Genomic DNA, 18,897 nt, shown 5'->3' with positions numbered 1-18,897 from the left:
ATTTTCCTCCCAGATTTTCAGGAAAACAAGACTCTCCGATCCTTTGTTTTTGAGGGATTCCTTCCATATATACAGTACGGTGCAGAGCACTGCGGCCGTATACTGGCCTCCTGGCCATGATACAATCCTATACTTGTCACTCACTACATTATTTGCAATAGGTAATAGGTTGCAGAGGACCATTAAAACAGCAGCTAAAATCATCGGCACTACAGAATTACCCAGTCTCCATAACATCTACACCACTCGCTGTATGAAAAAAGCCCATAACATCATGGAAGACACCAGCCATCCCGCAAATACCCTGTTCAAACTACTCCCTTCCAAAAAACGCTACCAGAGCATCAAATCTCGTACCACCCGTCTCAGTAACAGTTTTTACCCCCAGGGGGCAGTCAGGCTGCTGAACAGCTGACCTCGAACTGTATTGCACTTCACTTCACTTGCACTTTTCTTTTCCTGTGTTTTGTCTTTTTCTTGCACTATAGATGTTTGTTTACGTCCTGTGTATGTAAGACTGAGAGTGCTCTGAGCAAAACAATTTTCATTGTATGTATACTCTGTATCTATACAAATGACAAATAAACCTGAACCTGAGAGGCCGCAGCGAGTGAAGCACTGACAAAAAAAAAAGAAGAAAAAAACACCCCGCCGCACAGGAGAAGTACCCCGCGCACCCCTTCCCTCTCCCCCCCCCCCCCCCCCCCCCCCATGAATCAAAGCACAGAGCAGCGTATAAAAGGTTAAAAGCTCCGGGGGCTCGCATGCAGACACATTTTCCTGGGGTTGGGGTTCTGGGGTAATCGGATCAGGGGCTTCCATTTACTCCCCCCTAGAAGAGCCCATCTTCCCTCGTTTCTGCCCGTTTAGCCTTCAAAGAGAAAGTTTGTGTGTCTGTGGCGGGCGGGCTGGTTGGTCGGGAGGGAGGGGAGGTGGGAGGGAGGGGGGGTGATTGGAGGGATTTCAGAGGGAAAGTGCATTTTTTCGGTCACAAACTCAATTTCCTTGGTGAGCCAAAGAAGGTCGGGGGCTTTGAAAACGCAGGGGCATATAAAGCCGTTTTAATTTGTCCCACATATCGTCCGTCCCCCGAAAACCTCTCACTGTGGCGTGGAGGAGAGACAGAGTCCTGATTGAATCAACCTAAAGAGCCCATATCAGGGGAAACCACTCGCTTATAGTCCTTGACCCTGCTTAACCGTATAGAAAAACACCAGATTCTGTGTTGTGTCATGTTTCTCCAGACCAACACGACAGAGAAGTTGGTCTTTATGCTGTGTCATGTTTCTCTGTTGTGCGGTTCTTTATGTCATGTGCTCGTGCGCGCTCCGCTCTCGGGGGGGGGGAAACAGAATGGGCGAAAAGGAAACGACAAATTGACCCTTGGGGTTTCCAATCCATCGCCACCGGCGGCAATTTTCCAATGAGTGAGTGAATACGACATGGGCAGCTCAGAGCCCTTAACGGCAGTGTTTTACAGATGGTCCACATTCCTATAATGCTGTACCTATAAGACGCTTAGCGGGACACTTAAATCTTCATTGGAAGGGAGGCTAAATGAAGATGGCTCCCCTGGAATACGAAACTCTGTGCTTTTGTGCCAAATAGGCCCATTTCTAGTGCAGCCGTGCCCTAATAAACTCGCTATAGCTACCGTGCCGTGGAAAAAGGAGGCATTAAATGTACAATAACTCACAATATAGACCTTGACATTACAAACTAGTCTACTTGACGTGAAGGGATATTTTTCACATTCAAACATGTTTGTGTTGTCCTTCTAATGCTCGTGATTTATACTTTTTATTTGATATATAAATACAATAAATGCAAAGTGCTTTTGCTGAAGTGTCAGTCTCCCCTCGCCAAATTTAACTCACATAATTGACGTTGTGTGTGTGTGTGTGTGTGTGTATATATATAATTTATTTTTCAAGTGAAATATTTGTTTAACTTGCCTTAAAGCTGCTATAAGCAATAACATGTCAACATTTTAATGACCTGAAACAAGGTATTCAGACAGCCAGCAATGGGTGAAACGCTCCCCAAAGAAATGAGGTCTCTGTGACACAGCTAGGGGCCGCAATCTGCCTTCAAAGACGTTCCTAGAAGCTTTGTCATTGGTCGATTTTGCCTGTCTACTTCCTGATTGGTTAGTCATTTCGACCGGAGAGAGAGAGCGCGAGAGAGAGATAGAGAGAGAGAGAGAGTAGCTGACCTCACTACGTCGCTCTGCAGCGCTGGTCGTCGGGGTGAAGAGGAGGAGGTCTCGTCGTGGCTGTGTTTCTGCACCACCATTTGTCATGTTGTCAGAGGCCAGTGTGAGGCTGCAACGGAGGAGAGAGAGAGAGAGAGAGAGAGAGAGAGAGAGAGAGAGAGAGAGAGAGAGAGAGAGATAGAGAGGGAGAGAGAGAAGGAGAGAGAGAGAGATGTGTGTCACTGTGATGACGGAGCTATAGAGACAGAGTTACACTTTTTAACACAATGTAAAAACTACACAAATATTAGAGAGGAGTTCTTCCCAAAATTTGAAACAAATTTCCCAGAATTCCGAAGTATGACAGAAAGGGAAAGATTACCAGTCCTTCTGGGGGAACAGAAAGAATGTGCAGTTATGGCTGCAAAATATGTCAATTCCTGTCACAAGACAAGGGACAACCAGTAGGACACACAAACAGTATGCCATGTTTTATTTTCTGCACCACCTTCTCCATACTTTCAAGGCCATCCATAACCTCGCCCCCCCATACCTGTCTGACCTTGTCCACGTCAACATCCCCACCCGGTCTCTCAGGTCTGCCTCCTCCCTCACCCTGAAAGTCCTCCCAGCCCGTCTGTCCACCATGGGGTCAAGAGCCTTCAGCCACTCTGCCCCTCACCTCTGGAACTCCCTCCCCCCTGACATCAGAAACATGGACTCTATCACCACTTTCCAAACACACCTCAAAACCCATCTGTTTAGGCAGGCCTATGACCCTGCATGACCTGTCTGCTGCAAGCTGTGTTTTTGTTCTGCTTTTAACTGTTCTGCTTTTAACTTGTACTGTTTTAACCTGTACGGCGACCTTGAGTGCCTTGAAAGGCGCCTTATAAATAAAATGTATTATTATTATTATTATTATTAGAGAGAGAGAGAGAGAGAGAGAGAGAGAGAGAGACTGAGACTGTTATAGGCTCACCATGTTGGTCATTATGACAAGCTACTCTGTAACGTACAGTATGAGGCCCGGTGAGGGTGGTTTAGGTCAGTGGTTCTGGTTCCCAGACTTTTTCATGTCAAGGACCCCCAAATTGACACTTATTATAGCCCGTGGATGGACCCCCATTTGAAGAGATAACGCCAGGGACCACCCCCATAAGAGAAGCTGTTTACGGCTCCAAGCAGTGATTCTCAACCCGTTAAATGTCAAGCACCCCCAGTTTGACATGCATTATAGTCTACGGACCTCCCATTTAATGGCATTTATATCTCTGAGACCCCCAATTTATATAGTGTACAAAGCACGCAATGGTCGTCACTATTGTGACTACTATTTGAAACAAGCCCAAATAACTACAAACTTACAAACACTGACAAAAAAATATATACTTTGTCTTAAAAATGTGCACCATGATTGATCGTATAGTAAGTGAGATAACTTGCTAACAAAAAACATATAGCGTCATAGTATCATCGTTCTAGTGTGTGAGGAATGAATAGTTATTTTTATCCAAAGCGCTTTACATAATTATATAGGTTGTGCATTACATTCACACACACATGGCGGAGGAAACCATGCAAGGCACCGACCTGCTCATCAGGAGCAATCTGGGGTGCAGCGTCTTGCTCAAGAACACATCCCGACACTAATTCTGGGTGGAGCGCTGGGATCGTGGGATCATACATCACATTCCGTGCTCAGCCAATCAAATCGTCACAAAAGTAATTCCGGCTAATCACAAAGCACCTGAGAACGACTGCTTGTGATGGCCCTCCATCCCGACCTCAACCGACCCCTGCCTATGATGTCTGTCGTTTCCCAGCAACCATCATCTTCATCGTCATCATACAGTATATACTAATAATTGTCAAAGACAAACCCTCAGTTACGTACAATGAAAACGAGGGCTCTGTGGCCAATCACAGCACCGACATCAACGGGCCAGTAATTCAGCCAATCACAGCGCCGTTATCCACGGGCCCGGACAAAAATGGATGTCATCAATAATTATGTTCTGCCACTGCAGTGGCCTAATATGGACATCTGTGACATCTTACGACATGTGACGTCATCCATAGTATAAAAGGAAGGTGCGATAGCACTCTTAGCTTCGAGTGCCCTTTCAAAAGCAGTCAACGCACCCGGAAGACCATGCCAAATAAACCTGTATTTGATAATACAAAGCAATTTAGCTCGAATCTCCCTGGACTGTGCATTCCGTTGTTTACACACAAACGTGTCTGAGTGTCGATCATACAGAGCCGAACCGAAAGCCATTGACCAGAATCCATTCCATCGCACGGATACAGAATGCTGCGCTGGACTCTTCATCGGGAAGGAGGAGGGAGGAAGGTCCACGCCGCCGTCGCAGTGGTGACGTCGCGTCAACAGGACCGGGTGTACTGCTTCGGAGGACTGTCCAAGTACCAAATGAGAGTCTACGTCTTCAACACGGTGTCTTTATGCTGGGGGGAGTTGCGAAGGAAACGTCTCCCTGGGTTCCCGCGCAGTGGATCCGCGAAGAGTCGCTGTGTGCTCCATGGATACACCGCCGTGCCGATAGGAGACGCCGTCTACATCTGGGGCGGGTGGCCCGACGGCAGACGGCTTCACACCTTCGACGTCGACACCCACCGCTGGTCGAAGGAGGAGGTTTCCGGGACCGTTCCGGCGGGCAGGTGGAACCACTCGGCCTGCGTCTTGGGGAAGGTCATGTACGTCCACGGAGGATGCGACCAGACGACGCTACAGACTGACGACATGTACAAGTTGAACACCGCCACGATGGTCTGGGCTTTGATTAACGCCAGAGGAAGTCCACCTGCTCCTTCACACCATCACTCTGCCACCTTTATCGGGACAAGGATCTTTGTGTTCGGGTGCTGCAGGGGGGACGTTCGGGACGTCTACAACGACATCAGAGAGTTTGACACAGAGACCGACCTCTGGCTGAGCACGCCTTCTGCACGGAATCGTCCACAAGACGTCTGGAGTCATTCAGCCTTTGCGTACAACGGAGAGCTGTACATAATAGGTCGTCGCGTCCGTCCCTTGTTTTTTCAGAATTGTCTGAGGAAATTCTATCCCGAGGCTTTCTGCTGGATGAAGGCACGGCCCAAGGGGAATGACCCGTCCACAATGGCTATGAGCTGCTGTTGCATGGTGGGAGATCGTGTCATACTCTTTGGAGGAAACCAACCCGATGACTTGCACATCTTAGACTTGAGTCCTAGTCTAAAGACGTTATGCAAGCTAGCAGTTCTCCAGTACGGTCAGGAGCAGTCTGGACTCCCACACAACATCAGGTGGGAACTGGTAGCCATGACAACCAACGGCAAAAACACAATAACAACAGAGAACAAACTCCAGCCCAAGGAACAAAAGAAAGAGAGAACAGATGCAAAGGATCAACAATCGTCCCGGACTGCTGGTGTAGCGGCCCGGGCACCTAGGCACAGTGTAGCCTGACAGCGTGTCGCAGGTTCGAGTCCTGATCCCGAAGGCATTTTTTAATGCGTGTCACTCGCTATATCTCCCTCCATTTCCTTTCAGCCTACTGTACTGTCAATAAAGGCCAACAATTTAAATCTTTATAAAAAAATAAATAAAAAAAAAACAGGTTGGCAGAGGAAGTGTAGCGCCCAGGATTACATTAGATAATTGACAGTGGGTGAAAAAATGGGTTACAAAATTGTGGGATAAAAAATATTAAAAAATATATATATATATTATTCATTATAAAAAATCAAAAGTGAACAATTTGAGGGATTTATCACTATTCCCAGACATCTTTATAATTACATCCGTAGGAGGCCCAAGATGTCTGGAGAGGTTTTTACATCCTTTTTAATGGTATAAAACAGGATCGCTAAAATATTGTTTTTCAGCTACAGTATGCATTCAATATGTTGATCTGACATCATCAAACACTTAGATCTCCATATATGGAGCTGACCTCATCACACCCTGTACACTCAAGACACGCTCCATTCATCGTAGCAAGTGAGATATGGTGTACTTTTCTGTGGATGTACATACATCCATTTCAACATAATGAACAACTATTAAAGTAGTAATTCGGCAATTTTTGCTATGACAGTAATATGCAATATGTGGCCCCTCTGGAGTGAGTGTGGAACTATAGTGGCCCTCTGGAGTGAGGGTGGAACTATAGTGGCCCTCTGGAGTGAGTGTGGAACTATAGTGGCCCTCTGGAGTGAGTGTGGAACTATAGTGGCCTGGCCCTCTGGAGTGAGTGAGTGTAAAACTATAGTGGCCATCTGGAGTGAGTGTGGAACTATAGTGGCCCTCTGGAGTGAATGTGGAACTATAGTGGCCCTCTGGAGTGAGTGAGTGTGGAACTATAGTGGCTCTCTGGAGTGAGTGAGTGTGGAACTATAGTGGCCCTATGGAGTGAGTGTGGAACTATAGTGGCCCTCTGGAGTGAGTGTGGAACTATAGTGGCCCTCTGGAGTGAGTGTGGAACTATAGTGGCCCTCTGGAGTGAGTGAGTGTGGAACTATAGTGGCCCTCTGGAGTGAGTGTGGAACTATAGTGGCCCTCTGGAGTGAGTGTAAAACTATAGTGGCCCTCTGGAGTGCGTGTGGAACTATAGTGGCCCTCTGGAGTGAGTGTGGAAATATAGTGGCCCTATGGAGTGAGTGTGGAACTATAGTGGCCCTCTGGAGTGAGTGTGGAACTATAGTGGCCCTATGGAGTGAGTGTGGAACTATAGTGGCCCTATCCATCGTCAAAGTTGCCCACTACCCCTGGCATATACACACATTTGGTGTCCTTGAAATGAAATAAAATAAAACGTTTGAGAACGACTGCTGTATGACGGCCATCCTGGCCCAACCTCAGCCCACCCCTGACTGTGACGTGCGTTGGTTCCCTTCCCAGCAACCACCATCATCATCATCATCATCATCATCATCTTCGTCTGCATGTGTGGAACTTATTTTCCCACACGGTGCTGAATGGCATGACGTCATTGGTCTTACTCCGGGCCCAGTGGAACACATTCATTTGAAGTATATACGGTAGTATAACTGTACCCCAAACCACAAGGATCATAATCTAATCCTGACCACAAGGATCATAAGGTTGACAGACGAAGAGGTGGGCTGCGACGATGATGATGATGAGACACAGTAAACCGCCGGCGGCATCCCGTAATATGATAGCCACAAAACGCTGTGGAACACCTACACATGTCTGCAACGTATCGGTACAAAAGCATGTACTGTATTGCACACACACGCAGGCACGCACGCATGCACACAACGCATGCGACGCACACTTTCATTTCATACATACCACCACTATACCACTGCCTCCGCCACCGCAAAAAACAAGCCATGAAATACAGCCTCCCGAGTCCCGACTGCGAGGCCCATGAATGAATCATCACAACGATGTGACGACATCAGTGAGGCCATGACCCGGACTCTGAGAACCACACCGTTCTCATCCTCTTCCCCCTCTTCCTCCAAACGCCCTCCCCAACCAATAGCAGCGCTACTGCTGGTACTGTAGGACAGGAGTCTTCCCTCAGACGACTGTCTGACATGTGTCAAGAAGTGAAGTCTTTGGACATAATACTGTACGACTTTGTATGTAATCTGTGAAAAAGGCCAGCTCAATTATTACTCAACCACTGCCTCAAGTACTGAGCCGAGGTCAAGCTGACCTCCTCAATTGAACTTCAATGAAAATTTAAAAACTGGAATTGATCAATGGTTGAGACGAATAACAGTCCACACTAATTATCCATAATGTATAAATTATAGATAAGGGGTTCAGGAAACATAGGCCTTTTTCGAGGAGGGGTCAGAATAAATTATGAACTGTTATTCGTCTCAACTGCTCCATTAATTACCAGCTGCCTTATTATGTTGGCAAAACTCTGTGTTATCTCCTATAAAACACACAAAAACAGCGCATCGTGGTTTGAACGACACACACACTGTGACACAACTGGGGAGGAAGGGGACTCGCACACGGCACCAGCGACACGTTGTGAGCTTGTAGATCGGCTATTTATACTGCATGCAACCAAGTCTACAATGACTTATACTGACGCAGGCCGACCCTTATTGGCGCTCCTATAGTTACCAGACAGACTCTTGCTTTTCTGCCCCATTACCCCCATTAGCGGCCACCTCCTCCTCCTCCAGCCGGGGCAACAGGGAGCGCTGGGGACACTGGGGGGGGGGGGGGGGGGGGGGGGGGGCGGAGAGGGGTGTGAGGACCGGGAAGCAGAGAAACAAAACGACGCATCGCCTCCCGAGTCAAACGCCACCGAGCGAGCGCCAGATTCATGCATCCTGGGCTTCATTCTGCATTGGTTTCAATGGCTGGACTTTATATAACGTTTGATTCTCAAGCAAACCATGTGGGCCGTATACCGATGTTATGGCAAGTTGGGCCAAGTAAGTGCAGGGGGTTCAAGTAATCTAACCACTTAACCCATTCTGACCTGAGATCAGATTCATACGAGGTTTCCACTGGACACACACTGGTCTGATGAACCCATTCTGACCTGAGATCAGATTCTAAAAATGTCAGTCGTTCTTCGATTTTTCAAAAATAGCAGACCTACAAGCTCGTAGCGCGCCACTCAGTGGCGCGCTATGAGCTTGTAGATCTGCTATTTTTTTATATTTAAAGCATAACATAATGCTGACATCAAAACGGGTTCCCGATCAAAATGGTTAAGACGAAGAAAATAGTAGCCTTGCGTATATATATAAACAGCCAGCCTTCAATCTGCCTCTGCCAATTGCAATGCATATTTCCCCCCAATAGGCAGATTGAGTCCGCATGGCGTCTCTCAATTGTGGCCGTATTTGACTGTCTTTCACTGTGGCTTATAAGAGTATAAGCACTGCAGAAAGATCCTTTTCTGCAGTGTAAAACGTGGTTAAACACTGACTGGGGCCACACATCCTTGGGATTGTAAAACCTCAATAAAAGGAACAACTAATAAACATCTACAGTATTTCTAAGAAGCTCTTAGAAACGAGAAGAAGAGAGTGTTCTGCAAGAATGTGTCAACGTGCTGAAGTGTGGGTTATTATTGTACTTTTCTCTTCGCCAGAGTTTCAGTATTATGTGTGTGGAGCGTTCTTGCCTGCAGTTATAACTTATAGCCGCTGCATGGTGTATTAGCGGCTGCTGCCTAATGGCCCTGCACCTTAGCTTCTGTCTGCTACACAGAGACACCGCACGCACGCATGCACACAGGCACGCACGCACGCACACAGGCACGCACGCACGCACACAGGCACGCACGCACGCACGCACGCAGGCACGCACACAAACACCTCAGCGGGTTTCTGTCTCTCTCTCTCCTCCTCTGTCATCCCGGCCCAAACACAGGACGGACACCGAAAGAAAGTAAAAAAATATATATAAATCGGGGGTGCATGCAGGGATGACTTTTATTGGAATTCCGAAGCTCTGCTGGATTCTTGGAAAGCTCTGGAGCTTTTGGAACACACACAAGGGTATGGGGGGGGGGGGGGGGGTAGTGGGGTTCAAGGGCCGGGCTGTTAACCTTAAAGCCTAGGAGGGAAAACGGAGCGAGGTTTACGAGACAGGGACGTATAATAAGGGAATGTAGGCCTGTCTGTAACCAGGGGGTCATTTTGTCTTCTGCCAGCATGCAGCGAGCTCCGACTCAAAGTCCCCCACCTCCCGTTGTCTGTGACCGTCTGTTCCATCTCTCTCTGGGATACCTTTTTCTCCTCTCCTCCGTCTGCAGATATATATATTTTGGATATCGGGGCAGAAAACCAGATCACGCCGTACTACAGCTTCACACTATAAAGCGTCACCTGACAGAGGGGAATTTCCCCGGCCGGAAATATCGCGTGGAAGGGACACGTTATTCCGACCAGTTCCTTTCCCCTCCATCAGGCGCCAGGGGCGCCATCCTGGGGCTGGCCATCGCTCAAAATTATATATTTTTTGTATATATCCTCTCTTCATAATACATCATTTACATGTAAATAATATCCCAAGCGGCACACTTTACTATTTCTTTCGATGGAAATAAGCGAACTAGCATAACACCCCATAGCCCCATTCAATTCCCATTCAATGCAATGCAATTCATTGAGGGCTTATGGTAGGGGAAATAGCCAATAAGAGTTTTTGCACAAAAAAACACCTGGACCTCTTTGGTGGGGACGTAACAACTACAAAGAAAGGTAAGAAAGATAAGAAAGCATTCTAGCATGGACTTCTCCCTTTAAGAGGTCTACAAAATTAGAGAATCTAGCTAGAAGAATTGTTATTTTGATCAACGTTTGCCTGTTATCTTTCCTAATGGTACAAACATCAATACAGCATGGAATTGTGGACAAAATCTTACGACAAAATATTCAATTCAATATTTGACAAACTATATTTAGTTTTGGGTCTGAGAGGCTATAATGTCATCAAACGGTGTCCGTGGCTCAAATGCTGAATAAATATAATGGACTTTGATGTGAAAAGGGTTGAAAACCCACTGCACTAAAGCATCAAAAGTATACCAGATCTGCAAGCTCAAAGCGTAGTGCGAAGCGCCACGCTTGTAGATCTGCTATACCTTTGCTGTTTTTGAATTTCAATCCTGAAAAGTAACAGTTTTGGACAGACATAGACGATATGCAAAAGCTATTTTTCCCCCCGCTAATAGATTCATTCGTTTATGTCAACCATCTGCTCGTCCTTTTATTTATTTTTTGCTCCATTCGAAAAGCATACTGATTTTTTCTCTCCTGCTGGCACAGTTTGCTTTTCCAATCCCAATCCCTCCCCCAATAGTTTCATATAAACCACATAAGCATCTTAACAGCAACACACTGTGTCATATAAGGAACTCCCTTCCAGCATCAGAAGGAGCTAAAGCGTTGGGATCTGCTAACGGGCACGACGGCTGCTACAGATCAATCAACAAGGCGACGGACGGATGTCAGGCTTGGCGTTCAACACTTTGCAGCGAGGCCGATCAGGCACGGGCGAGAACCTCACAGTCAGCCAGAACCCAGACATGAGGGGAGGCTGGCACATTCATAATAATGCCCAGTTTAGCGTGGCTGATTTAACCCATTTTGGGTGGGGAACCCCTTTTGGTGTTTTTAAGCATTAGACCTATGTTATACTTTAGCTATTGAAAAAATAGCAGATCTACAAGCTCATAGCACGGCACCGAGTGCCTCAAATCTTCGAATATTCTTTCAGGAGTTTCAGTTTTTAACTCGAATCTCTGCTTCTGGAGGGAGGGTCCTCCTGGAAAGACATATTTTCGGCGGCATATTACATATATAATTTCTGGGGGTCCTTGACTTGAAATATTGAGAACCACTGATATAGAAACATGAGGTTTTTCAGGGAAAAAAAATGCCTTTTTAAAATGTCGACGTCAGGCCTAAATGGGTTAAGCAGTCACACCTAGCCCTGAGTCAACAGAGCTGTGGGTGTGACTGCACACACCTGTTGTGTGCGCTGAATTAATATGCCGTTTATGCACTGAATAAATCAGCCAGGAGGACAATATATGTGCTTGTTTCTTCTCACTGTGTGTTGATCTATATTTATTCTGCAGCTACAGAATAATCTCTCAACACCGTCAGCACCACTGCCATAAACATGTAGCGTTGTTGTTGTTAGTAGGAATAAACACAGAAGCACCTGGGAGGAAGTAGACTATTATAAGAAAGGGGAGGAGGTACAGTAGGTGTTTCTATACACCAAAAAAAAAAAGAGTTGTTGCGAGAATGGGCTCAGATTTGGTTTTACAAGACGTCAAATGTTTGACTTTTTTTGACCAAAAACGTTTTGACAAAAACGTTTTGAGATTTTGAAGTTGATTATCTTTACTCGTGGCTCTCAGAAGGTTCCTACATGTTCGATTCAAATCATCTTTTTTTGTTTTTCATGTGGAACATTTTCTAAAAATGAGTTTAAGCATACTTATGCCATCTCTGACTGTTGAACCAAATTGGACCCTGCTAATTAAGAAATAAAACCCCTCGGGGCACAGGTCTACACACCAGGGCAGGTCAGGTTGTGGCCTCCTGGTGGCGCTATAACAGGCCAATGTGAAAAGGGTGCCATTTCTTCTCACGCCTTGGGTCGCAATTGGATGATTTGAGGCATTTGCTCCAAAAATGTGTTTTGCAAAAATCCACCTGTTGGTGGCGCTATTATAACAGGCCAATGTGAAAAGTGTGGGATACATTTCTCAGCCTATAGTAGGAAAGTCTGTGAAAGATTTCACGTAAACTGCACGCTGCCTTCATTGAGGCTTTTTGTTCAAAACGGGCCAATCCTGCAAACTTTGAAAGCCAATGTTAGCTATTTAGGATGGGATATGAAATATTGGACAGATCCGTCTTGAACACATGACTACAGAGATACCGTGTAATGATTTTTTGGACAAATATGGAGTAGTAATATACAAAAAAGGGTTTACACAAAAAGCAACTACCAAAATAGAAAAACAAGCCCAAAGTAGCTTAGAAAGTAGACCTGGCAACACTGTGTGTTCAGGATAATTTGACGCGTTCCGTCAAGCTGTGATGTCATGCCCCCCCTCCCCCAACCTGTCACACATGTACACGTTGGATTATTTACACAGGAGGCACAAAACTGGAGCTGTCCGTCATCAGAGTCAGAAAAAGTCAGCACAAAAATAACACTGTTTTATGTCAAGTCGGGGGCTTGTCAGTCAGTCTCTGCCCCCGGCCCACTCCTCAGTGACCGGGCTAATGTGGGCCTCCCCCCTGCTAGTCTGTCCTCTCCTGCCGCACCCGTGTGTGTGTGTGTGTGCGTGTGTGTGTGTGTGTGTGTGTGTGTGTGTGTGTGTGTGTGTGTGTGTGTGTGTGTGAGTGTGTGTGTGTGAGTGTGTGTGTGTGTGTGTGTGCTTACGTAGTACTTGGGCCAAATTAATTGAGTCTATGAGTGTGACATTTTCATGTGACATCATCGTACACAGCCTATATTATGCTATACATCCACACAGAAAAGTCCTATCTGATGTATTAAACAATGATAAACTCACCAACATTGCAGCTGTACGGAAGGCTTGAATTATCCTCATAAAAAAAAAATCCACCGGAGACATTGTTATGAGCTACATTCTGTCAAGAAATTCTGTGCAGATGATCTTTGTCAGACAGAGTTTGGAAGCACTCCTTTTCAATCACGCAATGTCCTCATGCTGCCTCCTGCATTCATTATGTGACATTCAGAAACAGGTGGCACAGGTTGCACAGGCAGACTCTTCACATACTAGAGCATGTCTGAAATAAGTGTCAGAGCTGATGTAAATATGAAATAAATGCTTAAACATGTAGCTATAGGTGTAATGTTAGAGACACAGAAGTGAACCTTTTCAAGCCTGTTTTCTCAACTCGCTGTTTTCTGCAAGACATTTACTCTATAAGCCATATCTCCAAAACTGGTGGTGGGTCAAACTGAACAACCAATGTGTCAATTTGTAGCTATGATGATTCCCTGCTTTCATATGACATGAAAAAAAAGAAAAAAAAATCCAATGGCAGTCCCTCAGTCAAATGTAGTCACTAAATGGTCTAAGTGTGCGTGTGCCTGTCCGGTCCCTGCAGTGACATCCTCCAACTCGCTGACCCCAGATCAGCATCGAGGCATCCTTATAGCAGCACTGCTAGGGGTGCTATAAGGTAGCCTATACCGTCTGTGGCAGGTCATTATGTGCTTCCAGAATTCAGGACTTCACAAGAGTCATCTACAGTGGCATCGTCGTGAGCGAATATGACCACTGCCAAACTCAACACATGCATAAGGAAGCTACGTCATCGTCGACATCGATGCACTGCCAGAAGAAGAAAGAAGCGTGCATGTGTGTGTGTGCGTGTGTGTGTGTGTGTGTGTGTGTGTGTGTGTGTGTGTGTGTGTGTGTGTGTGTGTGTGTGTGTGTGTGTGTGTGTGTGTGGGAGTCTGAGAGATGGAGAAAGACAGACAGAAGCAGAGTTGGGTTCCAACTTGGTGCCACCACTGCTAACTTCACTCTATTGAGTGTCTTTTTTTTGGCCCAATGGGTTTCATTCTCCCCCCCCAACCAGGCTCAGCGCTGAATGTGTTGTTTGGCCCGGCAACACTTCCATTTCCTCACGGGCTGAGCCCTCTGGTTCCACCGCCCATCAACACCATGCACACTATAGCTCTCCCACAGACAGACAATCTCTCTCTGCTAAATTGGTAAAACATTAGAAAACTAAAAGAACGAGAAAGAATGGAAAAACACGCGTTTCTCGCCCGTTTCAGAAAACTGTTATTCAGGGTTTTTTTTTAATTCACTCAGGCTCTTAATGTCAACTTCTAGAAATGGATTTGAGAGCATAATAGGCCTCTGACTGAGTGGCCTTTTCTTTTTAGATTGTCGAGTTGTTCACGACAGTTGAAAAGTGATTTTTTCAATTTCAATTAACACTAACAAAAATAACACTAACTATGCTAATGACACGTCTTTAGAATCAAAACCACGGCGTGCCTTGGACATGTACAGTTGTACACACGTCTTTTTCATTGATATCAAACCATTTGATTAAAGAAAATAAAATTTTATTATTTTTCCTTCTTCAGCGATCTCGCACTGCTGTTCACTTCCTTGTTTAGAGGCCAACAAAAGAGGCTCATAACTAAATCTACGGTTTGGACAAAAAGGCCAATGTTCCGTCTTCATTTCGGACTTCAGGAAGCATCTCGTTTTGGAACATAAACGCTTCTAGAGAGACTTTATAGATGTGACAGCGTGAGGCAAGAACGGAAGATGGATGGAATTGCTGGTATTGTGACTACTTTTACTTAAGAAAAGTTATTCTTGTTGTTTGAGAGAGAGAGAGAGAGAGAGAGAGAGAGAGAGATTACTCTTCATTGTTGTTGCATCCAGCATGCCAGCGGGGGCTTACGGTCGCAACAACAATGCAAAACAAAAGGATGATGAATGCGTGCAAAATGGGGGAAAAGCGAGTCTCCAACATGCAACACGCCACATGGCACGTACTGTATATACAGTCAGTACAGCTGCTCCTGTTGCTTGTGTTTCATGTTCCAGGAAGCAGCATTTGGGATGAATGACATGTTTGCACTTTGCACTGCTGCAGCGTTGCACAGCACTGCTCCCTCCTATCCCTCCATAGAACTGATGCATTTCATCCTCATGGCTCTGCCTTAACACATTTAGTACCGGAACTGCATCAAAATAAAGGCGCTGCTTGCGCCAGAGTAATCGCCAGAGTAGTGATCGCTTTAATTTCGAAAGCCATGAACCGGAAATACTTTCTTAAAAAGTTGACTGACAAAGTGACCTCACAATCTCCGATCATCTTAATATATTTATATACGCTCCAAAAAGAGTTCATATTTTGCGGGAGAGACGGATGAGGAGCAGAAATGCAGCGCCAGCATATCGATCCATTCATCACCACGGAGAGCGCCCTGGATGAGGAGATACGAGTCATTCTTTCCGCCGCGCTAACATGGGAGTCAATGACAAGCTAATAGTTGCACAGAGCGTTAGCATACGGCAAGCGAAAAGCGAAATGCCAAAAAAAAAAATAGGAATAATTCTGAATATTATCATCTCGCCCGCGTCGTTTGGACGTCGCTAGGACGTCCACAGACGTCGTAGGCACCTCTCGTTTCCAATCCTTATGACGTTTCAGGACGTATTATGTACAAAATGTGTTAAGGGGGACTTTATAAGTTGTTCTTATGTCTTCTTTGCATGTCAGGAAATATGGGGAGAGAGAGATTTTGGATCTCAAAATGTCAGCTCGGCCATACGATACACAGACACATGTCCCAGCATGTGTACACCCTTTCTATGTCTTTGGGGCCACTGCAAACAAGTCATCCCCCCCCCCCCCATACACACACACTAGTCATGTCACAGAACTGCCCGGCTTTGCTCATCTGCACTGAGCTACAATATTCAAAACGAGACAACGGTGCCTATTCCTATCAATTAACAACACAATGTCAGAGCCTCAATAAAAAATACACGAAATACAAGATTTTAGTAGACTAAAATGTATTTGGGCGGGCCTTGAATGCCATCGTAAATAATGACTGATTTTTACACTGATTTTACAAATAGCAGATCTACAAGCTCACAACCAGTCGCACTGCTATTCTCAACATGGAACAAAGTGTAAAATGACAGGATCTCTTTGTCCACTAGTCCCTTCCTAACTTTTGTCACGTTTTTATTTGTTGACGAAATTGTCAATATATATATAGTCTCAGTTTTAGTCATCATAGCTTAGTTTTAATTTAGTTTCCTTTAGGGATGCAACGAAATTGAAATTCTTGGCCGAAAACCGAATATGATTAATATTATACATCTTTTTTCCTACCATTGCTGTCACGGCCGTACCTTAAAGCTACCTGATTTATGGCAAAACTTAACTTAAATAATAATCACTATTATGGGTCCATAAAACATTTATTCAGCCCTTTTGAATGCATTAATTGCATACACTATTCGGTGATATATTTTCTGCCTATTTGGGCCGAAACTGAATAGGCCGAAAATGCATTTTTAGCCATTTTCTGCCGAATATTTTCTGCGGCCGAATATTCGGTGCATCACTAGTTTCCATTTAGATTCCTGGGTGCGTGTCTGTTTGATATAGGTTTTTCACCAGTCGTGGTAAAGGTATAGTCAAATGTTTTACTTATCAATACTGGAAGGAGGTATAGGGCCTGCACACCATTCTTTAGTCATTATTTTATTGAAGAGAAGACTAAAGAATAAATTCTCTGTTACAAGTAGTTCGGAAAGTTCAGAAATTCAAAATGTACTTGAAAAAAAGTGCAAAACTATCGTGGAGAAAAAAAAAAAAGACTCAAAATAGCAGATCTACAGCTTATAGATCGGCTATTTTCAAATGTATTATAGGGCTGAAGTGGGTAACGTATGTTCTGTAATAGTAATCGAAATCTACAAAGTAACTAACGTTTTCAAATAATTGTAGTGGAGTAAACGTACAATATTTGCCTCTGAGCTGTATAGTGGAGTAGAAGGAAAAGTACTGAAATTTGCAAATACTACAATACAGTGAAGTAAAATAATACCTCAAACTTGTACTTGAGTAGCCTATACAGTACTGGAGTAAATGCAGATATTTTACATCACAGCGCACGCCTCTGGATGTGATACATCGCACGTGCGCGTGTGTGGACATGTGTGTGTGCGCGCGCGTGTGTCTGTTTGCTTGGTTTATACACCCACCAAGTCCTAATGGAATGATTGATGGCTGTGAAGGGCCTCAGCGTTTTGGGGGGAACCGTCATGAGGGCTTGTATCACACAGACAGCAGCCGCCCGCAAGCCCTGCAGCGCTCTGAGTCTGATTAACTTGTTTACGCAGACGAGACAGAGAGAAACGGGACTTTACGGACGTGGGCGGACGGGGAGAGAGACAGAGAGAGAGGGAGGGAGAGAGAGAGAGAGAGAGAGAGAGAGAGAGAGAGAGAGAGAGAGAGAGAGAGAGACGGATTGGGGGGCGAGAGACAGACTGAGAACGGCTGTGGCTGTATTAAGAACAATATCAACAAACTAAACTGTGCCGTCACTCCTCCTACTCCGTGGATGATGAGTTTATAGGAGAGCAGCTCTGTTTTGTACGACCAAATACAAAGAGTTTCTGAATCTCCTTGACATGTTATTAGTTATTTTTAATATCTCTGCTCTCTGGAAGAAACCACCCAACTACCAACATGTTCATTTTTCAGGAAATGGAGAAAAAAAGAAAAAAAATATCCAGCTAAAGTGGATTTAGGAGGTTTTTGTCAAAGTGCTATTCAAGTTTTTATATTTCCCCCCCGTAGGAGTTCCTAGATTGGTGTTAGGAACCTATAGGAATTTATTTGCAGATCTGGGAGGGTTGATTAGTTCCTGTTGGTAGGGAGGAGTGTGTCCGTTTATGCAGTTGTGAGTGTTTTTTTTTGTTACTTCTTAGGACGCGGTTGTATTCATTTATTTTTACCATATTTTTTTTTATCGTAGGCACACTTTTATTTCGTTATTGTTGGTTGTCATGGCTGCCAGTTCCCACCTGATGTTGTGTGGGAGTTCAGACTGATCCAGACAGTACTGAGTATATGCTAGCTTGCATAACGTCTTTAGAGAAGGACTCAAGTCCAAAATGTACATATCATCAGCAGGATTGGAGTCTTTGTATCCTCCAAAGAGGATGATCTGATCTCCCATCATGCAACAGCGCATATTATACATTGGACAGGGTCCCTTCCCCTTGGGCTCAACCTTCTTCCAGGAGAAGGTCTCTGGACTGAATCTCCACAGATCATTGAGGTCCTGGAAATTATTATCGTAGCCACCAAATACGTACATCTCTCCATTGTAGGTGAATGCTGAATGATAACAGCGTTCTTCTGGACTCAGCTGTGCAGAAGGTGTACTCAGCCAGAGGTTGGTCTGTGTGTCAAACACTCTGATGTTGTTGTAGTACTGACGGTTGTTGTAGTACTGACCGCTGCTCCTGCCCCCAAATACAAACATCTTTGTCCCGATGATAGTGGAAGAGTGACGGTTAGAAGCAGGGGGCGGAGTTCCTCTGGTCTCAATTAAAGTCCAGACCATTGTGCTGGTGTCCAACTTATACGTATCATTAGTGTATCCAGTCATCTGCGTGAATCCT

At 45.1% G+C, this 18,897-nt stretch overlaps 1 protein-coding gene across 1 annotated transcript; it reads left to right on the top strand.

Annotated features, from left to right (window-relative positions):
- Window positions 1–4,508: 4,508 nt before the first annotated feature.
- LOC308333117 (kelch domain-containing protein 3-like) lies at window positions 4,509–5,666 on the top strand (the record flags this gene model as incomplete). The annotated part of the gene is made up of 1 exon (XM_080789312.1): window positions 4,509–5,666. The coding sequence occupies one exon, from the start codon at window positions 4,509–4,511 to the stop codon at window positions 5,664–5,666; it is 1,158 nt and encodes a 385-aa protein (XP_080645438.1).
- Window positions 5,667–18,897: the final 13,231 nt, after the last annotated feature.

This window comes from Protomyctophum bolini (genome assembly GCF_963924005.1).
Source record: "Protomyctophum bolini genome assembly, chromosome: 18".
NCBI classification, from domain to species: Eukaryota; Metazoa; Chordata; class Actinopteri; order Myctophiformes; family Myctophidae; genus Protomyctophum; species Protomyctophum bolini.
This window is presented reverse-complemented; position numbering and strand designations above follow the sequence as displayed.